The following is a 24,666-nucleotide window of genomic DNA, read 5'->3' as shown; positions in this document are numbered from 1 at the left end:
AACACAACCAAAAACAAATAAATATATATTTTTTAGGGAAAAAAAGGGTATTACTTCTCAAACACATGTTTTTAAAAGTAAATAAATAAAATTGCTCTAAAATACAGTTTTAAAAAATAGAAAAACAGCCATGCCATTTGCATATATATTCATTCCAAGTAATTACCGATGAATAATTAGAGAAGTTTCATCCTTAACCTTACCCCCTAAAGTACCTTTTCATCGAAAGTAATCATTTAAATAATTCTATTAATTCTACCTGTGGGATTTACACTAAAGGACTAGGAAAAGACACACAGAAAGATACATACATATGTATATACGTATAAGGAAAGTTACCTCAGCTATTTGAACATGTGAAGAACTGGAAGCAACCTATATGTCCAGTATTAAGAGATCAGTTAAATAAACTACAGCAGAGCCATGCAATGCAATCCTATGAAATCACTAAGCATGCTGATTTTGAAGAATTTTTAAGGTTGTGGGCAAAGATCATTTTATAAAACTGTATATGTGGTTTTATCCCCATTTTCTTTCATACACACATGCACATATATACACACATGCGCACTGCAAAAAGCAAAATTATGATAATGGTTAGGTTTGAAGTTATTTATTATATATTATTTCTTTGCTGTATTTTCCCAACTTTTGCTGATAACATAGCTGATTTCTATAATCAGTTTTGAAAACAACCCACACCTCTGTAATAGTTAAGCCTACACTGTCCAATAAAAATACAATGTAAGCCACACACGATTTTAAATTTTTTATAAGCCACATTTAAAAAGGTAAAAAAAGGAAACAAGAGATATCAATTTCAATGAAATACTTTTTTAACCCAATATATTCAAATGTTGTCATTTCAACATATAATCAATTCAAAATTATTGTTGAAATATTTTACATTATATTTTATGATCCTGAGTCTTTGAAATCCAATGTGTGTTTTATACTTATTGTGCCTGTATGCTCAGACGCTCAGTCACGTCTGACTCTGCGACCCCATGGACTGTAGCCCTCCAGGCTTCTCTGTCCATGGGATTCTCTCAGCAAGAATACTGGAGTGGGGTGTCATTTCCTCCTCCAGGCTATCTTCCTGATGTAGGGATTAAACCTCCCGCGTTGGCCAGGGATTCTTTACCATCAGCGCCACCTGGGGAGCCCTTTGTGTATAGTTCAGTTCAGTCGCTCAGTCGTGTCCGACTCTCTGCGACCCCATGGACTGCAGCACGCCAGGCCTCCCTGTCCATCGCCAACTCCCGGAGTTTACTCAAACTCATATCCATTGAGTCGGTGATGCCGTCCAACCATCTCATCCTCTGTTGTCCCCTCTTCCTCCTGCCTTCAATTTTTCTCAGCATCAGGGTCTTTTCAAATGAGTCAGCTCTTCGTGTCAGGTGGCCAGATATTGGAGTTTCAGCTTCAACATCAGTCCTTCCAATGAATATTCAGGACTGATTTCCTTTAGGATGGACTGGTTGGATATCCTTGCAGTCCAAGGGATTCTAAGAGTCTTCTCCAACACCACAGTTCAAAAGCATCAATTCTTCGGTGCTCAGCTTTCTTTATAGTTCAACTCTCACATCCATACATGACTACTGGAAAAACCATAGCCTTGACTAGATGGACTTGTGTTGACAAAGTAATGTCTTTGCTTTTTAATATGCTATCTAGGTTGGTCATAACTTTCCTTCCAAGGAGTAAGTGTCTTTTAATTTCATGGCTGCAATCACCATCTGCAGTGATTTTGGAGCCCAAAAAAATAAAGTCAGCTGCTGTTTACACTGTCTCCCCATCTATTTGCCATGAAGTGATGGGACCAGATGCCATGATCTTAGTTTTCTGAATGTTGAATTTTAAGCCAACTTTTTCACTCTCCTCTTTCACTTTCATCAAGAGGCTCTTCAGTTCTTCTTAGCTTTCTGCCATAAGGGTGGCGTCATCTGCATATCTGAGGTTATTGATATTTCTACCAGCAATCTTGATTCCAGCTTGTGCTTCTTCCAGCCCAGCATTTCTCCTGATGTACTCTGCATATAAGTTAATATAAGCAGGGTGACAATATACAGCCTTGACGTACTCCTTTGCCAATTTGGAACCAGTCTGTTGTTTCATGTCCACTTATAACTGTTGCTTCCTGACCTGCATACAGATTTCTCAAGAGGCAGGTCATGTGGTCTGGTATTCCCATTTCTTTAAGAATTTTCCACTGTTTGTTGTGGTCCACACAGTCAAAGACTTTGGCATAGTCAATAAAGCAGAAATAGACGTTTTTCTGGAATTGTCTTGCTTTTTCGATGATCCAACGAATGTTGGCAATTTGATCTCTGATTCCTCTGCCTTTTCTAAATCCACCTTGAACATCTGGAAGTTCACGGTTCACGTACTGTTAAAGCCTGGCTTGGAGAATTTTGAGCGTTATTTTACAAGCCTGTGAGATGAGTGCAATTGTGCAGTAGTTTGAGCATTCTTTGGCATTGCCTTTCTTTGGGATTGGAACGAAAATTGACCTTTTCCAGTCCTGTGGCCACTGCTGATTTTCCAAATTTGCTGGCATATTGAGTGCAGCACTTTCACAGCATCATCTTTTAGGATTTGAAATAGCTCAACGGGAATTCATCACCTCCACTAGCTTTGTTCGTAGTGATGCTTCCTAAGGGCCACTTGACTGCGCATTCCAGGATGTCCGGCTCGAGGTTGGTGATTACACCATCGTGATTATCTGGGTCGTGAAGATCTTTTTTGTATAGTTCTTCTGTGTATTTTTGCCACCTCTTCTTAATATCTTCTGCTTCTGTTAGGTCCATACCATTTCTGTCCTCTATTGTGCCCATCTCTGCAGGAAATGTTCCCTTGGTATCTCTAATTTCGTATCTCTAATTTGGACTCTAAGTGGACTGCCACAGGGGCAGAGGTTCTGGGTGCAGCAAACCTGGGGAAGGCATAAGCTCTCCTGGAGGAGGTTGCCGTTAACCCACCATAGAGCCTCCAGAACTCACACAGGACTGGGAAGTGAACTCTTGGCGGTCACAAAGAGAGCCTTGTGCACCAGGACCGAGGAGAAAGGAGCAGGGACCCCACAAGAGACTGACCCAGACTTGGCTGTGAGTGTCCAGGAGTCTCCAGCAGAGGCGTGGGTCAGCATGGCCTGCTGCAGGGCTGGGGGCACTGAGTATAGCAGTGTATACATGGGATCTTTTGAAGGAGGTCACCATGATCTTCACTACCTCCACCATAGTTTGGCCCCAGGTAGATAACAGGGAGGGAACACAGCCCCACCCATCAACAGAAAATGGGATTAAAGATTTGCTGAACATGGCCCTGCCCATCTGAACAAGACCCAATTTCCCCCTCAATCAGTCTCTCCCATCAAGAAGCTTCCATAAGCCTCTTGCCCTTCTCCATCAGAGGGCAGATAGACTGAAAACCACAATCACAGGAAACTAACCAATCTGATCACATGGACCACAGCCTTGTCTAACTCAATGAAACTATGAGCGATGCTGTGTAGGGCCACCCAAGACAGACGGGTCATGGTGGAGAGTTCTGACAAAATGTGGTCCACTGGAGTATTCTTGCCTTGAGAACCCCATGAACAGTATGAAAAGGCAAAAAGATAGGACACTGAAAGGTGAACTCCCCAGGTCGTTAGGTGCCCAATATACTACTGGAAATCAGTGGAGAAATAACTCTAGAAAGAATGCAAAGATGGAGCCAAAGCAAAAACAACACACCACTGTGGATGTGACTGGTGATGGAAGTAAAGTCCGATGCTGTAAAGAGCAATATTGCATAGGAACCTGGAATGTTAGGGCCATGAATCAAGGCAAATTGGAAGTGGTCAAACAGGAGAGGGCAAGAGTGAACATCTACATTTTAGGAATCAGTGAACTAAAATGGACTGGAATGGGTGAATTTAACTCAGATGACCATTATATCTACTACTATGGGCAGGAATCCCTTAGAAGAAATGGAGTAGCCATCATAGTCAACAAAAGAGTCTGAAATGCAGCACTTGAATTCAATCTCAAAAACAACAGAATGATCTCTGTTCGTTTCCAAGGCAAACCATTCAACATCACAGTAATCCAAGTCTATGCCCCAACCAGTAATGATGAAGAAGCTGAAGTTGATTGGCTCTTTGAAGACCTATAAGACCTTCTAGAACTAACACCCAAAACAGAGGTACTTTTCTTTATAGGGTACTGGAATGCAAAAGTGGGAAGTCAAGAAATAGCTGGAGTAACAGGCAAATTTGGCCTTGGAGTACAGAATGAAGCAGGGCAAAGGCTAATAGAGTTTTGCCAAGAGAACACACTGGTCATAGCAAACACCCTCTTTCAATAACACAAGAGAAGACTCTGCATATGGACATCATCAGATGGTTAATACTGAAATCAGATTGATTATAGTCTTTGCAGCCAAAGATGGAGAAACACTATACAGTCATCAAAAACAAGACTGGGAGCTGACTGTGGCTCAGACCACAAACTCCTTATTGCCAAATTCAAACTTAAATGGAAGAAAGTAGGGAAAACCACTAGACCATTCAGGTATAACCTAAATCAAATCCCTTATGATTATAAGTGGAAGTGACAAATAGATTCAAGGGATTAGATCTGATAGACAGAGTGCCTGAAGAACTATGGATGGAGTTTCATGACACTGTACAGGAGACAGGGATCAAGACCATCCCCAAGGAAAAGAAATTCAGAAAGGCAAAATGGTTGTCTGAGGAGGCCTTTGTGTACAGCACATCTCAATTTGGAATAGCCATATTTCAAGCACTCGATAGGAACATAAGGCTGGTGGTCACCGTATTGGATAGCATAGCTTATAAGCTACCAATATTACTTAATGTTAACAAGTACCAATTAGTTTTATTACTTTATTGTAGAACAATTAATAGCTGTTAATTATTTGATGCTTACTATGTACCAACAAACTGTGGAAAATTCTTAAAGAAATGGGAATACCAGACCACCTGACCTGCCTCCTGAGAAATCTGTATGCAGGTCAGGTTAGAACTGAACATAAATAACATAACATATCAAAGTTTGCAGGATGTAGGTAAAGCAGTACTCAGAGGGAAATTTATAGCACTAAAAATGAAGGTATTAAATACTATTAAAGGTCCTAAATCTTAAGGTCAGAAAGAACTATCAAGTTATCTAATCTTCAAAACTCTAAGTTTTGAAGTCCCTTATGGCACCCTCTCAAGTGGTTGTATACTTCTGTCTCATTTCGGGGAATACCTCCTTATAAACACAATATGCTATCTTTGAATGCTCTGGTCTCAGCCTTCCTTTGCAAACAGGGCAGGTATTTGTTACCTTTGAGCCTGAAGCTGAATACACAACCTTCTTTGCTTCATCCACATGAAGGCTCCAGGTCTGAGATTCAGTGGGATCTTTTGAACCTCCATCCCAAATGGTGAATTTCTCCTGGCCAGAGAGTAAGTCCCACAAGCGCAAGGTGTGGTCTTTCGAAGAAGAGATGGCAAGTGTCCCTTGGGCAAACACTTCCACACACCTCACCTCTCCTGCAACAGACCAGGGTGGAGGAGAGTATATTAGCTGGGAACATTTCGACCTTCCAACTACCAAAACATCTACGAGCTTGGAAATCCCTGGTTTACCAAAGAAGAGATGTATAGATTAGAACATGTCTGAATTACAAATAATGGAATGTGGGGGCTTTTCTGGTGGTCCAGAGGTTAAGGGTCTGCCTGCCAATGCAGGGGACACAGGTTTGATCCCTGGTCCAGGAGGATTCCACATGTCGCGGAGCAACTAAGCCTGTGAATCACAACTACTGAGGCCTCACTCTAGAGCCCGTGAGCTGCAACTACGGAGTCCTGGCACCACAAACACTGAAGCCTGTGGGCTTTCAGGCCCGAGCTCTGCCGTAAGAGTAGCCCCCACTTACCGCAACGAGAGAAAAAGCCCGTGCAGTGATGAAGACCCAATACAGCCAAAAATAAATAAATACATAAATGAAAACATCAAAACCATAATGGAATGTGGCAAAGCTAAACTGAATGAAACAACTGGTTGGGATTAAATCATTTGCCCAAGTGTTGAATCTCTAATAAACAGATCATTGAAATGTATAAAAGTTCATCATCTAGGGAGTATTTAAAGTTAATAAACTAAAAAAAAAACTAAAGTTAATAAACTAACAAAAAAACCAAAGTGAGATTATAGAAAATTTCATATCCGTGGAGAGATATTTTTCTAGGAAAAACATGAAATTTGGAAGACATAAAGGGGAAAAATTGACCGATTGGATTGCATAAAAGTGTAAAATTTCAGAAGGATAAACTTGAAAGATATCACACACTGGGAGAAAATATTTGCAGTCTATAACAGATGAAGACCCTCCCTGATAAACAAATAGTTCTTACAAATAAGCAAGAAAAATGCAAATAACTTGCTCACAAACTGGACAAAGAATATAAACAAGAAATTTATAGAAACAGTACAAGTGGACAATGAGCATTTGAAAGTGATACTCAACCTTACTAGTAATCACAAAAATCCACCATGAAATACCAATACTATTATTATCCATTGTACTGGCAAAAATTTGATTGATTGCTTGCTGGAGTGCTGGCAGAGATACAAGAAATCAGTTATTTTTATACCCCACTAATGAGAGTATAAGTTTATAAAAACTTGCAAAGATGTAACTTGGTGACATTTTTTTAAAGTTAAAATGTGCAACCTCTTGGTTTTGATAATATACTATAGTTACATAAGGCATTGCTAGTCTGGGAAGGTATATAAAAGGTACATGAGAACTCTGTACTATTTCAACAACTTTTTCTGAGTCTATAGATTTTTTTAGTATAAGAAGCTAAGAGAAAACATGAAAAATGTGCATACGATTTGACTAAGAAATCCCACTTCTAGAAATGGTGTCTTAAAGAAGTAATAGCATAAGTGTGTGAAGATGGATAAGGACTTTAATTGCAAGACTGTCCAAGTAAAACAAACAAACAAAAAAACTGGGGACTTTCCTGGTGGCCCAGTGGCTAAGACTCCAATCTCCCAAAACTGCGGGCTCGGGTTCAATCAATCCCTGGTCAGAGAATTAGACCCCACATGCTAAAAATCCCACCCAGTGCAGTCAAATAAATAAATGTATATTTTTAATGTTCAAAATGGATGGAGGGGGTACCCTGAGGGCACAGAAGCCATTCTAATCTTTATTAAAGAAAACACCCAAAGGGAGAAACATGTGCAGTCACACACACTGAATTCGATCGGGTTCTGGGGTTTCTCAGGTGTGGGGGGATTTAAAGGGCTGATCCAGTTCCAAAACTTCAGGGTCCTGGTTAAACTGTCTCCAAAAGAGAACCTCGTTGTCAACGTTTTTCTTGTTTAATTTTTCCTCTTTAACAGCAGCCTGAAAGAAGACAATTCTCTTTTTTCCACTGGAAATATAAAACTGAAAAGCCCATTCTGGACCTCCCCTGGTGGTCCGTGGCTAAGACTCCATGCTCCCAGTGCAGGGGGCCAGGATTCGATCCCTTGTCCAGGAACCAGATCCCACATGCTGCAATGAAGATCAAAGATCTTGTGTGCCACAACTGAGACCCGATGCAGCAAAAAAAAAAAAAAAAAAACTCAAAACTACCTATGAAAAGGGAGTTGGTTAAATAATATGGTATGTGTTAATTGCTCAGTCACGTCCAACTTTTTGGGACCCCATGGACTGTAGCCCACCAGGCTCCTCAGTCCACGGAATTCTCCAGGTAAGAGTACTGGAGTGGATAGTCATTCCCTTCTTCAGGAGATCTTCCCCACCCAGGGATCAAAGCCAGGTCTCCTGCATTGCAGGCAGATTCTTTGCCATCTGAGCCACCATGGAAGCCCAAGTAATATGGTACATTCATGTAAAGAATATTATGCAGGAATTAAAAATAATAAGAAGGAAGGAGCTACATATATATGCCCTGGAGAAGGAAAAGGCAACCCACAACAGTATTCTTGCTGGGAAAATCCCATGGACAGAGGGCCCTGGTGGTCTACAGTCTATGGGGTTGCAAAGAGTTGGACATGACTGAAGCGACTGAGCACACACACACACACACACACACACACACACACAGACATATGCACTGACCATAATAGTCATTCCTACTACAATAGCCAATATTTACTGAGTGCTTTGGAAGGACTGATGCTGAAGCTGAAACTCCAATACTTGGGCCTCCTCATGCGAAGAGTTGACTCATTGGAAAAGATCCTGATGCTGGGAGGGATTGGGGGCAGGAGGAGAAGGGGACGACAGAGGATGAGATGGCTGGATGGCATCACCAACTCGATGGGCATGAGTTTGAGTAAACTCCAGGAGCTGGTGATGGACAGGGAGGCCTGCAATTCATGGGGTCGCAAAGAGTCGGACACGACTGAGCGACTGAACTGAACTGAACTGGAGTACATGCATTAAACTCCTTTAATCTCATAACAACTCTTTGAGATATTATTATTATCTTATTGGGCTTCCCTTGTGACTCAGGTGGTAAAGAATCCACCTGCAATGCGAGAGACCCTGGTTCGATTCCTGGGTCAGGAAGATCCACTGGAGAAAGGAATGGCTACCCACTCCAGTATTCTGGCCTGGAGAATTCCATGGACTGTATAGTCCATGGGGTCAAAAAGAGTCGGGCATGACTGAGTGACTTTCATTTTCACTTTGTATAGATGGGAAAACTGAGTCATAGCCCAGGATGGTAACTTATGCAAAGCCACATGGCTAATAAGTAACTGAGCCAGGATCTCAGCCAGGAGCCCAGACTCTCAATCTCTACAAAACACTGATACAATCTGTTGGGCTTCCTTGGTGGCTCAGATGGTAAAGAATCTGCCTGCAATGCAGGAGACTTGGGTTCAATCCCTGGGCCAGGAAGATTCCCCTGAAAAAGGGAATGGCAACCCACTCCAGTATTCTTGCCTGGAGAATTCCATGAACAGAGAAGCCTGGTGGGCTGCAGTCCATAGGGTTGCAAAGAGTCAGACATGACTGAGCAGCTAACACACATCAGTTCAGTTCAGTTCAGTCACTCAGTCGTGTCCGACTCTTTGCGGCCCCAAGAATCACAGCACACCAGGCCTCCCTGTCCATCACCAACTCCCGGAGTTTACTCAAACTCATGTCCATCGAGTCGATGATGCCATCCAGCCATCTCGTCCTCTGTCGTCCCCTTCTCCTCCTGCCCCCAATCCCTCCCAGCATCAGGATCTTTTCCAATGAGTCAACTCTTCGCATGAGGTGGCCAAAGTATTGGAATTTCAGCTTCAGCATCAGTCCTTCCAATGAACACCCAGGACTTACCTCCTTTAGGATGGACTGGTTGGATCTCCTTGCAGTCCAAGGGACTCTCAAGAGTCTTCTCCAACACCATAGTTCAAAAGCATCAATTTTTCGGCACTCAGCTTTCTTCACAGTCATACCCTCACATCCATACATGACCACTAAAAACCATAGCCTTCACTAGACAGACCTTTGTTGGCAAAGTAATGTCTCTGCTTTTTAATATTGCTATCTAAGGTTGGTTCATACTTTCCTTCCAAGGAGTTAAGGTCTTTTAATTTCATGGCTGAGTCAGCATCCCAGTGATTTTGGAGCCCCAAAAAAATAAAGTCAGCTGCTGTTTCCACTGTCTCCCCATGTATTTTCCCATGAGGTGATGGACCAGATGCCCCATGATCTTAGTTTTCTGAACTAAACACACATTACATTTGGTGACAAAAGCAAGCTGCAGCCCAGTGATTAAAATAGCATGATGGATTGTTGACAAGAGCTCAAAAGACAGAGCTATTGTCTGCCTTAAGCCTAGAGAAAAAATTGCTAATGGCGTATAACAGACTGTGTGCCCTGGTTGTCGCTTCTGGGGGGAACATTTGAAATATCAAGGGGAGAATAAAGGAAGGGATTGTTTCTTAGAATTCACATGTCACCAGTATGGAGAGTGATTTTAATTTCTGAGATTGGTGTATTCAACCAAAATTTTTATTAAATAATAAAACATTATAATACTTCCATACACAGGCCATTATATCGCCTGATTAAATGAATTAGAGACCTCCTTTGTTGTCTAGTGGTTAAGAATCCACCTGCCAATGCAGAAACATGAGTTCAGTCCCTGCGTCCAGGAGTTTCCACATGCCCGTGCAGCTGAGCCCATACGTCACAGCTATTAAAGCCGCTCACATCCTAGAAACCTGTGCTCTGCAACAACAGATGCCACCGCGGGTGAGAGCTTGCATATCGCAATGCAGATTAGTCCCTGCTGCCACAGCTGGAGAAAGCCAACGAGCAGCAACAAGACCCAGCAAGCCAAAAATAAAATAAATAAAAATGAACAGAGAAACATACATGATATGGAAAGAGAAAAAAAAAACAAAAAAAAAAAAAAACACAGGTTGCACACATTTGTATGTCTATATATAACCATATATATCACACAGATATAATAACCAAGAGAGATAAGAGTAGAGTGTTGTGAAATATTTAGAAAATGATGCGTTTGAGTATTTATTACCTTGTTTCAATAGAATTGATTAATTGTATGTTTCTATAATGTAATGTTTAAGAATGGCTGTTTGAACATAGAGAACAGACTGCCAAGGAAGAGAAGGAGTAGGGAAGGAATGGACTTGGAGTTTGGGATTAGTAGATGCAAACTATTACATTCAGAATGGATAAACAACAAGGTCCTACTGTAGAGCACATGAAATGATTTTCAACTTCCTGGGATAAACCATAATGGAAAAGAATATAAAAAAGAAGGCATATATGTGTATGACTGAGTCACTCTCCCATACAGCAGAAGTTAACACAACTTTGTAAATCAACTAGACTTCAATAAAAAATGTTTTTAAAGAAAAACAATGACTGTTTGACAACCACCTCACCAAATTCTTGAAAATTTCACAGTTGACTCTCAGAAGCCAGTACAAAAGACCTCTAGCACCCTACCATGTGATGGGAAACTTTTACTTTTCCTATTACGTAGGTCCACAGTGTTTTCAGGGCTTTCCTGGTGGCTCAGACGGTAAAGAATCTGCCTGCAATGCGGGAGACCCAGGTTCGATACCTGGGTCGGGAGGATACCCTGGAAAACAGAATGGCAACCCACTCCAGTATTCTTGCCTGGAGAAATCCATGGACAGAAGAGCCTCGTGGGGCTACAGTCCATGGGGTCGCAAAGAGTTGGACATGACTGAACAACTAACACACACACACAGTGTTTTCAGTTTTTTAAGTAAATTGATTACTGACTTTTTCTGATTACAGATAATAAGAGTTTGAAGACTTTAAAAAATGAATCAAGGTCACCATGAGTCAGATACTGTACAGAGATTGAATCACCCTCTGGGAAAATAGCCATCCTGATGAAAATAATAAAATAAAGAGACTCATTTGTCAATACTCTGTCAGTACCTACTCCACTGCAAACCCTTAGACAAAAAGAATAAAATTAAAGTATCTAATGCTGGGAACTTTGGGGTTAGGGAGTGTTTTAATCTATTGCAGCCTGTTTGGAAAGCAATATGATGACACTTCTCAAAACCTATAGGAATGTTCATACCTTCCAAGTCAAGAGTGCCACTCACTGGAAATAAAACAGATTCATCCCAGTATTATCCAAATAGCAGATAACTAGAAATAGCCTAAATAACCACAAAATGTTTAAATAATTTTAAAAATTTAATAAATTATAGAACATGATCTATTAAGACAAATGAAATATTTTTAGTGCATTTAAACATTATAAAGATGAAGATACAATGAATCAGAGTAGCATTATTCACAACAGCCCCAAATTGGGAACAATGCAAATGTCCTTCAAGTGATGAATGGTTGAAAACCTGTTGCTTGCATACAAGGGAATACCATTCGGCAATGCAAACGAACCAACTATCTATACTTGTAACAATATAAAGGAACTGCAAAGGTATTATGTGGAGTGAAAGAAAACTGATACAAAAGATCACAGAGTATACAATTTCCTTTATATGAAATGTCCAAAAAGCACAAATCTATAGACTCAGAAAGCACATCAGTGTTTGCCATGGGGCTGGAGTGCCCACTCACACTGTATGTGTATGTCAGTTGATCAGTTGTGTCCGACTCTTTGTGACCCCATGGACTGTAGCCCCACCGGGCCTCTCTGTCCATGGGATTCTATTGGAGTGGGGTGCCATTCCCTTTTCCAGGGGATCTTCCTGACCCAGGGATCAAGCCCAGGTCTCCTGCATTGCAGGCAGATTCTCTACCCTTTGAGCCACCAGGGAATTGCCCACTCACAGAGGTGAGCTAAATAAGCAGCTATTGTTTGAAGCTACTGTGTTTGGGGTGATTTTGACTTCACATTTTTCTTTTTCATACTCTTTCCCATTATGGTTTATCGTAGGACATTAAATATAGTTCCTATGCTATACAATAGAAGCTTGTTGTTTTTCTATACATACAAGTTTGCATCTCCTCACCTCAAACTCCCATCCATCCCTTTCCCAACCCCCCACCCTTGGCAATCACAAGTCTGTTCTCTTTGTTTGTGAGTCTGTTTCTGTTTTGTAGATAAGTTCATTTATATCATATTTTAGATTCTACATATGAGTGATATCATATGGAATTTTTCTTTTTCTGACTCAGTGTGAAAATCTCTAGGTCTATCTGTGTAGCTGCAAATGGCATTATTTCATTCTTTTTATGGCTAATATTCATATGTATTATATACATATATCTCACATCTTTATCTATTAATCCATTGATGGTTGCTTCCAAGTCTTGGCTATTTTAAATACTGCTGCTATGAACATAGGGAGGCAGGTATCTTTTCAAATTATAGTACAAATATATGCCCAGGTATAGGATTGCTCGATCATATGGCAACAATCTTCAGTATTTTGAGGAACCTCCATACTATTCTCCATAGTGGCTGTTCTGACCTGCATTCTTGTTTGGGGTGTTTTGTTACACGGCTATAGCTTGCTGATGCAGGAACAAAGACCACAGTTTTGATAGAGAAGTGAATTGGTGGTAAATGGACCCTGGCGACTGACTGATCACTGTAGGACTTTCGGAGGAGCCTGATCATCAACCCCATTTTCCAAGCCTCACCTGTGTGTCCAGGTAGGATGTGGATCACCTGCTGTTCCTCCATGTCCCACACAGCCACCATGCCCTCCTGGGTGCCAACCAGAAGCAGCTTCTCTTCCAGGCTCCACGCCATGGCAGTGATGCCTGCAGCCACACAGAAACGAGAGCTCATGGGTCTGAGAACTCAGCCACGAAATGCTCCCCCACTTCGCAGATAAGGAAATTGAGGCACAGAGTCAGTTCCTTGTCCAGTCACATATCTAGAAGTGGCAGAGCTGGGATTCCAAAGCCAGCACTGTCAGATGCCAGATGCAGACTCTGAGCTGTGCTATTTATGCTGCTCTGAGGCAGGAAGATAGACTAAACCACTGTCCAGTCGTAAGTGTCTCTAGTTCAGTGATTTCTACCCAGGGGTGATTCTGCCCCACACGCCCAGGGCACACTGGGCTATGTCTAGAGACATTTCTGGTTGTTGCAACTGGGATGTTCATGTGCTCAGCCCCTCAGTTGTGTCCAACTCTGTCCCCATGGACTGTAGCCCACCAGGCTCCTCTGTCCATGGGATTTTCCAGGCAGGAATAGTGGAGTGGGTTACCACTCCCTTTCCCAGGGGATCTTCCCAACCCAGGGGTCAAACCCGCATCTCTTGTGTCTCCTGTATTGGCAGGCGGGTTCTCTACTGCTGAGCCACCAGGAAAGACAAGATGGTGGGGAGGTGTTAAAGTCAGAGCCAGTTCAGGTGTGAGAATCCCGGATTGTGTTTCCACTTCACTGGGACAGGATATGAGGAGGTGGGGGTTTTCTTTTCTTTCCTTCCTTTTTTTAAAAAAAAAATTTGTGATCACTCACTCACTGTGTGACCTTGGAAATGTGAACTCAAACTTCATCTTAAAAAAAGGAAGAAACTGGGAATTCCCTGGGGACCCAGTGGTTAGGACTCTACACTTTCACTGCCAAGGATGCAGGTTCGATCCCTGGTTAGGAAACTAAGATCCTGCAAGCCACATGGTACGTCCATAAATAAATTAAAATGAAGAAACTGAAGCCCAGAGTGGTTAGGAAGTTTCTCAACCTCAACATGTCGTGTGTGTGTATGTGTTAAATTGCTTCAGTTGTGTCCGACTCTCTGTGACTCTGTGGGCTATAGCCCATCAGGCTTCTCTGTCCCTGGGATTCTTCAGGCAAGAATACTGGAGTGGATTGCCATGTTCTCCTCCAGGGGATCTTCCCGACCCAGGGATCGAACCCACGTTTCTTATGTCTCCTGCATTGGCAGGCAGATTCTTTACCACTAGCACCATCTGGCAACATGACTAGAGCTCATGCAACTGGCACACGGGGTCTAAAACACAAAACATTTACTGAGATGAGAAAAACCAAAAAAACTTCTGAGTTGTGACTGCCTTTCCCTATGCTTTGACAGGCGTCACCAGTCAATCACCACATTCTGTGATCTGCCCCACCCCCAACAGTAGCCCTTCTATTGATATCATGCTTCTTTTAGTAATAAAATCCACAGCCCACAGGTTTCGTTGAGTATGTAATTACCCAGACTAACACCATATTTCCCAGGCTCCCTTATAGTCAAAGATGGCCATGTTCTCACCAGTGAAACAGGAGCAAAAGTGGTAAGTTCTGCTTCAAGGCTGTGTCCTTGAAGGGAAGGGGATGGCCATCTACTTCTTCCCTCTTCCCCCTGGCTGGAATTCCACTGTGATGGTAAGGGCTGGAGCAGTCATTTTGGGCCATTAAATGGAAACCTCACATTGAAGATGGCAGAGCAAGAAGTTTGAAAATGCCTGGGTCCCTGACAACCTGGAGACACCATATTACCATTATTTATGCCTGGACCATTGTGTGTGAGAGAAAGGAAGTTCTTTTTTATTTCAGCCATTGCTATGTTGGCTTTTGTTACAGCATCAGAATCAGTATCATAATAAATGTACATTCTTTCCTGTTAAACTAGATTCAGTCTCAGAATCCTTCTCAACACAGTATTATAGTAGCTGTCCCTAATCAATTTTTCCCGTGCATTGTATCAAGTGTCTCTTAGAATTTCTATTTTTGAAGCTCTGTGCCTTGAGAATGTAGCTTTCCCTACAAGAGCCTGTGGCACAGAAAAGGCACAAGTTGTAATGGCTGGCATTTGAACAACAAGCTATTTGTATTCAGTAGCCTCATGATTAATGTGGACTGTGGGTGGGCAGGTAAAAGGCTGGATGAGTGGTGGTGGACTGGTGGGTAACTGGACAGATAGATGACTGGTTGGATGAGTGGGTTAGTGAATGGATGGGTATTAGAAGGGCAGATGAATTTGATAGTTGGGTGGGTGAGCTGATAGATGGCTGAGTGTCTGGATGGGAGGAGAGGTATGTGAGCGGATAGAAGGTGGCAATTTGGGGAAAATGGAAGGTAAGTGGTGTGGACAGAATGGTGAAAAGAAGGATGACCACTGGAAATATCAACAACTGATGGTGGATGGATGGGTGGATGGGTGGGAAGGAAAGAAGGAAGGAAGCAGGGAAGGAAGGATGGAAGGACATACAGATGGATAGATGAAAGGAAGGAAGGGTGGATGGAAGGATGGATGGATGAATGGAAAGACAGATGGATAGCTGAGTGGTTAGAAGGAAGGAAGAAAGGGAGGGAGGGAGTTTGGATGGATGAAAAGGCAGACAGATGGAAGGAAGAGAAGGGAGGATGGGTGGATGGTTGGAAAGATGGGTGACAAATGGATGGAGAGAACGAAATCTTCTCATCCTCTGACCTTCTGGTGTCCCATGGAGAACCTATAAGTCCCACCAGCCTTTCAGGGGCCAGTCAGGAGCCAGCCTCTAGTTTCCAGATTTACTAGCATGAGGCTGTAAAATCACAGATGCTATGGTAAGATGGGCACCGAACTCTTAGTGACGAGACCCCAGAGGCAGTCAGCATCCGCTTGCTCTGGGCTCATTAGCAGTATTTACAGTAGTCATCTACAGTCCCTGGGGGACAGATGGAGTCAAGTCAGCATGAGACAGCAGGGCCAGGCCCAGCTGGCACCCTTGGGGCTTCCCAACTGGCAGAGGGGAGCCTCAGAGAGCAGCCACTGCCCCAGGCAGACAGGGACTGTGCTGGGGAGACCCACCTTTGTGACAGCCGGTGAGGGTTGCCCGGAGGGGCCCCCCAGGGGGCTGGAGGAATCCTCCGAGGGGCACCAGCACAGCGTGAGGGCACATCCGGAACCAGCTCTGCGCCTGTTGGCACAACTGTCCCACCAGCCCGGGATGCGAAGCAGTGAAGAAGTGGAGTCTGGCCAGGAGTTCGGTGTACAGGACGCTTCTCTCTGCAACGGAGGGGGCGCTGGTTAAGGGGAGGGACCCTGCTTCCCCAGGTGGAGCCCTCCCCGCTTCTGCCTCCTTTTCTGTTCCTTCCACCCACTCGTCCCTACTTCAAGTGCACCAAGTGGATCCCCACCTCCTGCGCTAGACCTTGGGTTTCCTGAAAACAAAGACAATGCCTGTCTTGTTCATGGCTATGTTCTGAATGTCAAGTGTGTTAGTCATTCAGTCGTGTCCTCCTCTTTGTGACCCCATGGGCTGTAGCCCACCAGGCTCCTCTGTCCTTGGAATTCTCCAGGCAAAACATTGGAGTGGGTAGTCATTCCCTTCCCCAGGGGATCTTCCTGACCCAGGGATTGAACCCCTGTCTCCTACATTGCAGGCAGATTCTTTACCGTCTGAGCCAACAGGGAAACCCAGGCACCCAACCAATGCCTAGGATCATTTCACCAGCAGTTCATGGTTACTGAGTGGGTTATGTCCTGTGGCTGCTGTAAACAAGACGACTTTGGGGGCTTCAAGCAACAGAACCTTCTTCTCTCACAGTTCTCGGGGGCCAGAAGTCTGAAATCAAGGTGTGGGCAAGGCTGCGCTCCCTCCAGAGGTTTTGGGGGAGCATCCTTCCCTGCCTCTTTCCACTTCTGGGGGCTCCAGGCATCTTTGGCTTGTGGCCACATCACTTCAATTTCCTTTTTTAAAAATTATTATTTAACATATTTATTTCTTTACTTTGGCTGCATTGGGCCTTGGTTGCTGTGGGCGTTCTCTAGTTGCAGCAAACAGGGGCGACCCTTTGTTGCGATGCACGGGCTTCTCCTGGGGGTGGTTCTCTTGCTGCAGAGCAGTCTCCAGGTGCCAGGGCTACGGAAGTTGTGGTTCGTGGGGTTAGTTGCTCTGTGGCATGTGGGATCTTCCCCAACCAAGGACTGAACCCATGTGCCCTGCATTGGAAGGAGGATTCTTATCCACTGTACTACCAGGGAAGTCCTCAATTTCTCTTTTTTTTTTTTTAAATTTTTTATGCAATTTTAAAAGGTTACACTTTATCTACAGTGATTACAAGATATTGGCTACATTACCCATGTTGTACAATACATCCCTGTAGTCTATCTGACTCCCCCACTCCTATTTTGCCCCCTCCATTCCCTCTAGGGCTTCCCTAGTGGCTCAGCTGGTAAAGAATCCGCATGCAATGCAGGAGATCTGTGTTTGATCCCTGGGTTGGGAGGATCCCCTGGAGAAGGGAACAGCTACTGGAGAACACCACTCCAGTGTTCTGGCCTGGAGAATTCCACGGACTGTATAGTCCTTGGGGTCGCAAAGAGTCGGACGTGGCTGAGTGACTTTCACTTCACCATTCCCTCGCCCACTGGTAACCACTAGCTTATTCTTGTGAGTATGTTCCTTTTTTTATTATACTCACTAGTTTGTTCTATTTGTTAGATTCCACATATGTGATATCATACAGTGTTTGTCTTTCTCTGTCTGGTTTATTTCATTTAGCGTAATCCACTATATGTCATCCATGTTGCTGCAAATGGCAAATTTTCATTCTTTTTTATGACTGAGTAGTAGTCCATTGGGGAAGGCAATGGGACCCCACTCCAGTATTCTTGCCTGGAAAATCCCATGAACGGAGGAGCCTGGTGAGCTGCAGTCTATGGGGTCACTACGAGTCAGACACGACTGAGCGACTTCACTTTCACTTTTCACTTTCATGCATTGGAGAAGGCAATGGCACCCCACTCCAGTACTCTTGCCTGGAGAATCTCATGGACAGAGGAGCCTGGCGGGCTATAGTCCCTGGGGTCGCTAAGAGTCAAATATGACTTAGCGACAACCACCAGGGATTAAGAAGTAACTATCTTGGGACGTCCCTAGAGGTCTAGTGGTTAAGAGTCTGCAATGAACAGGACAGAACAGGGGTTCCATCTCTGGTTGGGGGACTCAGATCCCACATGCCTCAAAGCAACTAAGCCCGTGTACTGCAACTACTGAGCTCTCCCGGCTAGAGCCCATACACCAGAACCAGAGAGCCTGTGTGTGGCAGCTCCTGACTGCACGCCAGTTAGAGAGCCCATGTACGGCGAACAGAAAAGCCCATGTGCAGCAACCAAGACCTGATGCAACCAAATAAATATATTTTTTAAAGTAACTATATCTTGGGGAGGGGGCAGTTTAGATGTATCATCACTATCACCCCAAGTGTATAACACGGAAAACTGAGACATGGTGAGGTTCAGAAGCAGCAACCCACTTCAGTATTCTTGCCTGGAGAATCCCCATGGCCAGAGGAGCCTGGCGGGCTACAGCCGATGGAGTCGCAAAAGAGCTGGGCTGAAGCAACTTAGCACACACGCAGCTTACACAAGGTCACACGAACTGTGGGGCCTGGGGCAAGCGTGGCCCTGCCCTGTGCCTGGGTGTGCTGGTGGGTGAAATCGGGTAAGGCCAGGAACAGGAGCAAGTGTCCCACTCACCTCGGGGTGTAGACGTTAAAGTGGTGCTAACAAACTTAACTGTCAAGATAAACACTATTTTAATGCAGTGTTTTTTTTTTTAAGAAAATCAAAAGCATGCTCCCAGGTCCATTATGAACAAAATATCAGTCTTTTAAATAAAAACAAACAGGAATAGCACCATGCCAAGTCATCCTGGAGCCTGAGGCAACGGGAGAAATCCATAATACGGACTGGTTTCTAGGAGCTTGCTGGAAAGGACTGGAATGTCGTGAGAGGGCCTGGTTGCTCAGCTGCACCATCTGGTGGCGACATTTCTCTCTGCACCTTCTCCTTGCGCTGGGCCGCCACAGGCTGTCAGTCAAGGAGCGCTGCAAAGAACATGCTGTGCTTTGGGCTTTGAAATCTTTTCTTAAACTGGCCCAAGGCTATGTTCCTGGGAAATCACTCCCTTCGAGGTTTAAATCCACCGGTGAACATGAATGCAAGAGGAAGGCAAAAGCATCATCCACTTGGGTAGGACCCTAGACACCACTTTAGCGCTAGCCAACATTTTGCAGATGAGGAAAGCAGAGGCTCGCGGCAGAAACGGCTCCTCCAAGGCCATTCAGGTCAACAATCTCAGTGCTGTCACATGACTGTAAAAGGCTCCTCGGTAGGCACCATGGGGACAGGCTCTGCATGAATTGACTTGCAAACTTCTCCCAGCAGCCCTAGGTGGGAGGGTTCACCAACACCCCCATTTTGCAGATGGGAAAACTGAAGGCTGCAAGGCAGGGGGAGGGGTGAGAGTGAGGGAGGTGACGAGGCAGTCAGGGACTTGAAGGTCACACGGCCAGTAAACGCCAGAGCCCAGCTTTAAATCAGCGCGGTGGGACCAATATCCACACACGGACTGATCTATGTAATAGGGGTAGGCATTTGGCAGGCAGCAAGGGCAGACAGACTCTAACCTGGAGAATCCCACGGACAGAGGAGCCTGGCAGGCTACAGCCCATAGGGGTGCAAGAGTCAAACTTGACTGAAGCAACGTAGCATAGGATAGGGGCAGAGAGATGATGCAAAAGAGAGGCAGAGAAAATAATAACTAAAGAGTTAAGATATGTGGAAGCAGCATGTAGCAATGGAATATGCAGGGGTGTGGGGGGCCAGGGGTGTCCAGCCTCAGTGGTAGCCAGGTAGCCTTCTCAGACAAGCAGCAGTTGTCAGGTATGAATGAACCATGGAAGGAATATGGGAATTAAGCATCCTTATAAAATCACTTGTAAAAACCCTCAAATCAAAACCAACTGGGATGGGAATTCCCTGGTGGTCCAGTGGTTAGGACTTGGCGCTTTCAGTGCCGGGGCCCAGGTATCCGTGGTTGGGGAACCAAGATCCCACAAACTATGCAGTGTGGCCAGACAAAAACAAACAAAAAATCCAGTTGGGAAATGTATGATAAAACCATCATGGGGGCTTCCCTGGTGGTCTGGGGGTTCAGAATCCTGCTTGCAATGCACAGGATAGGACTCAGGTTAGATCCCTGGTTGGGGACAGAAGATCCCACACACTGTCAGGCAGCTAAGCCCACGGGCCACAACTACTGAACCTCTGCAATGCAACTAGAGAGAAGCCCTTGAGCCTCAGCAAAGATCCTGAGTGTCACAACGAAGACCGAACGCAGCAGGGGAAAGAAAAAAAAAAGCATCCTGGCCACTTCAAACTCAACAGGATGTCTATTTTTTTTTTTTATCAGAAAATAACAAGTGTTGTAGAGGATATAGAGAATCCAGCACCTTTATGTGCTGTTGGAAGGAATGTAAAATGGCACAGCCATTATGGGAAAAGATCTGGCAGTTCCTCAGAAATTAAACACAAAATTACCAAATGATTGAGCAATTCCACATCCAGGTATATATCCAAAAGAACTGAAAGCAGGGTTTCAAGGAGATATTTGTACCTCCATAGTCACAGCAATGACAGAGAATGAGATGGTTGGATGGTGTCACTGACTCGATGGACATGAGTTTGAGCAAACCCCGGGAGATGGTGGTGGACAGGGGAACCTGGCGTGCTGCAGTCCATGGGATCGCAAAGTCGGACAGGACTGAGTGACTGAACTGAACAGAACTGATATTCACAGCAGCATTACTTTCAATCGACAAAAGGCAGAAACAACTCGAGTCCATTGAAGAGTTAATGGATGATCAAAGTACGATCCACCTACACAATGGAACACAAGAGACACAGGTTGGATCCCTAGGTCAGGAAGATCCCCCTGGAGGAGGGCATGGCAACCCACTCCAGTGTTCTTGTCTGGAGAATCCCATGGACAGAGAAGCCTGGCGGGCTACAGTCTATAGGGTCACAAAGAGTCAGACACAACTGAAGTGACTTAGCACACACGCACACACAATGGAACACTATTCAGCCTTAAAAAGGAAGGATATTCTGACATGCATGAATTGAGGACTTTATGTTAAGTGACATAAGTCACAAAAAGGACAACTATTGCATGAGTCCACTTACATGGGGTCCCTAGAATGGTCAAATTCCTAGAGATAGAAAGTAGAAGGATGAGTGCCAGGGGCTTAGGGAGGGGGAAAAAGGAGTGAGTGTTTAATGAGGACGGAGGTTCAGTTTGAGAGGACGAACAAGTTACAGAGATGAATGGGGTTGGTGGTTGTGCAACGGCGTGAATGGACTTAATGCTGCTGACCTGGACAATTAAAATGGTTCATTTTATGTTACGGGCATTTTGCCACACTTTAAAAAAAGTACAAACAAACGAAATTCCATCCTGGACAGAGTATCAGCTGAGGACACAAGAGATCCTTCAAACTCTAGGCCAGAGCGTGGGCCAAACGCTGCTCAACGACTTTCCCTGAGCGCTAAGAATGGTTTTTGTAAAACCATTGATGTTTTTAAATTGACATTTGTAATTAGTGGGATGACAGGAAATACCAACTTTGAACCCCAACTGAGCCTTAAATGTTATCTGCCTGATCAAGAATTCCCCTTCTTTCTCATGAGTAGACCTAACTTACAGAAAGTTGGGCTCGGTTATTATCATTCTATGAGTTTCATCAATTAGAAAAAAAAAATCTGTGGGAACATGTTTTCTCCCTTGTTATATTAAGTGTCATGGGCTTCCCAGGTGGCGCTAATGGTAAAGAACTGCCTGCCAATGTAGGAGATCGCGTTTGATCCCTGGTTCGGGAAGATCCCCTGGAGTAGGAAATGGCAACCCACTCCAGTATTCTTGCCTGGGAAATCCCATGGACAGAGGAGCCTGGTGGGTTATAGACCATGGGGTTGCAAAGAGTCAGACACGACTGAGCATGATCTATCTATACTAACAGTCAACATAATTTCCTCGATTTTGCCTAAAATATTTCCCATGTGGCCTTTTCTAGAATAAGATGCTGGAGGAATTCCCTGGCAGTCCAGTGGTTAGGACTCTGTGATCTCACTGCTGAGGGCCTGGGTTTGATCCCTGGTCTGGGAACTAAGATCCCACAGGCTGTGTGGCAAGGCCAACACAATAAAAATAAACTTTAAAAAATTTAAAAAGTAGAATTAATTGCTGGACTGAGGTGAGAGGAAGGGCACTGCCTTGGTAGTTTTTACTCCTAAACGCTCCCAGATTCAATTCAAAGTTCTAGAAGCTGGAGTTAGAAGCTCCTCAGCTGTAACAGGAAATGTGTGTGAGTGGCTGAGTGAGGAGACTGGGCTTCCAGAAGTCGGTGCAGAGTGGACCACGCCTCCCCCATCCCCGTCTCAGCACCACTCACCCATGCCTCGGAGCTCCACGGCCGGGCGGCACAGCTGGAGAGCTTCCCGGAGCAGGCTGACCTCAGGACAGTCCATGTGTGGGGCGCACAGGGCGAAGTCCTCTAACAGACCCTCAATGCCCCCAGAGAGGCCTCGGCAGGAAATCCAGCTCATGCTGCCTGTGGGGAGAAGAGGGGGCTCTGAGGAGCCTGCAGCTTCTTTCAGCGCATCCTGGGAGGTGGGTGCTCACCTCCTCATTTCTCTGAGGTTCTCACTCTCAGCCTCACTGACATTTGGGGCTGGGTCGTATTCTGTGGTGGGGCCATCGGGTAGGGTGTGAAGAGCAGTGTCCCTGGTCTCCACCCACTAGAGGCCAGTGACGCCTCCCAAGTGATGACAGTTGGAAGCATGAACATTGTCAAGTATCCCATAGGAAGCAGAGTCATCCCTGGTTGAGAATGATAGGAATGAAGACATGGATGGATGGATGGGGAAAGAGAGAAATGGATAGATAAATAGAAAGATGGATGGACAGATAGATGATGGACAGACAGATAGACAGACATAGATGGTAGATGGTCGGGTAGATCCCCTGGGGTAGGAAATGGCAACCTGCTCCAGTATTCCTGCCTGGAAAATTCCATGAACAGAGGAGCCTGTTGGGCTATAGTCCATGGGGCTGCAAAGAGTTGGACACAGCTGAGCAATGGAGCGCGCACACACACAAACAGAGATAATAGATTGATAGGCAAATAGATAGATGGATGGATAGACAGATATAAAGATGCTAGATATAAATGGTAGAGAGATAGAAATATAGGTAGTTTGTAGGTTGATAGTTATGATAGATATTGGTTAGATAAATAAAAAGATGATAGATACAGATGGTAGAGAGAGATATATATGTTAGATGAGATTTTATATTTATATATATAGAGAGAGAAAGACATGATAGATATGGCAGATTACAGATAGATGCAGATAGATAGGCGATAGATAGATAGATACTAGATACTAGATGGTAGATAAATAGAGATGGTAGATGATAGATTGACAGATAGGTAGACAGGGTCTCTCTCATTGTAAGATAGTTTCTCATCCTCTATACTATCAACTAGCCCTAGATGCCAGCTGCAACCAAAATATCTCAAGACATCACCTAGGGTCCCTTGGTGTGTGTGTAGGTGGGTGTGGTGATGGTGCAGAACCGCCCCTGGTGAGAATTATTGCCTTAAAAGGAGCCAGAGATTTTAACCTTCACCCTTCCACCTTATCAGGCTCCGGAAAGTGGGAGCACCAGAGGGTCGGGGACCCACGCAACCCCCTCCGAGACCTTACCCAGAACCTCCTGCTTCAGCTCCTCGATACGGCCCGCATGGAGCAGGTGGTAGGGTAACTCCTTCAGCTTCCTCACGTTTGCAACCGTGTCGGAGAACCACAGGGGCTGAGGGGCCACCTGCAGAGGAGGAGAGAGCTGGCAGCCAGGCCACTAAGACACAATCTCATTCATTCACTCCACAAACATGGGCCAGGCCAGGTGCCAGGTGATGCTGGAGGGACAGTGACATGATTTCAGATGGAGACACCCTCACATACCCACACACAGGCTGGGCTGGGACAGGAGGGGTCTGGGGCTCCGGGAATCCAAGGGGCATCAAAACTGGGTCTCACAGGGCAAATAGGAGCCTGTCTGGCAAAAAAAACATTGGAAATGATGGCATTTCAGAGCAAGGGAGCATCATGTGCAAAGGCCCAGTGGTGGGAGAGAGCAGGATCAGAGTTTGGGAAGGCTGAATTATAAGGCAGAGTGAAGGATCGTGGTTGGGATGAGACTAGGGAGGTTGACGATAATAGATCACAAAAGCACTGAACATCAGGCTGCGGAGATTGGACTGGAGACTGGGGAGCCGTGGGAGGTGCTAGAGGAGAGACATGATCAGACTGGATGGTCAGAAGCGTTGCTGGGGAAGATGGACTGGAGCGGGAGGTCCTGAGGCTATGAGACCAGGAAG

The 24,666-nt window shown here is 44.7% G+C and overlaps 1 protein-coding gene across 1 annotated transcript in view; it reads right to left on the bottom strand.

Moving 5' to 3' along the window:
* Positions 1-24,666, bottom strand: part of NWD1 (NACHT and WD repeat domain containing 1) — a 65,097-nt gene that overhangs the window by 20,123 nt on the left and 20,308 nt on the right. Inside the window, exons 6-10 of the mRNA XM_043464442.1 lie at positions 23,993-24,110; positions 22,675-22,833; positions 16,247-16,444; positions 13,141-13,263; positions 5,337-5,545 (exon numbers count right to left, since the gene is read on the bottom strand). Of these exons, the coding sequence (XP_043320377.1) occupies positions 5,337-5,545; positions 13,141-13,263; positions 16,247-16,444; positions 22,675-22,833; positions 23,993-24,110 (807 nt within the window). The remainder of the gene's footprint in view (positions 1-5,336; positions 5,546-13,140; positions 13,264-16,246; positions 16,445-22,674; positions 22,834-23,992; positions 24,111-24,666) is intronic.

The sequence above is a fragment of the Cervus canadensis genome, chromosome 4 (assembly GCF_019320065.1).
Source record: "Cervus canadensis isolate Bull #8, Minnesota chromosome 4, ASM1932006v1, whole genome shotgun sequence".
Classification (NCBI taxonomy): domain Eukaryota; kingdom Metazoa; phylum Chordata; class Mammalia; order Artiodactyla; family Cervidae; genus Cervus; species Cervus canadensis.
The sequence above is the reverse complement of the archived record's forward strand: the minus strand, read 5'-3'. Positions and strand labels throughout refer to the sequence as shown.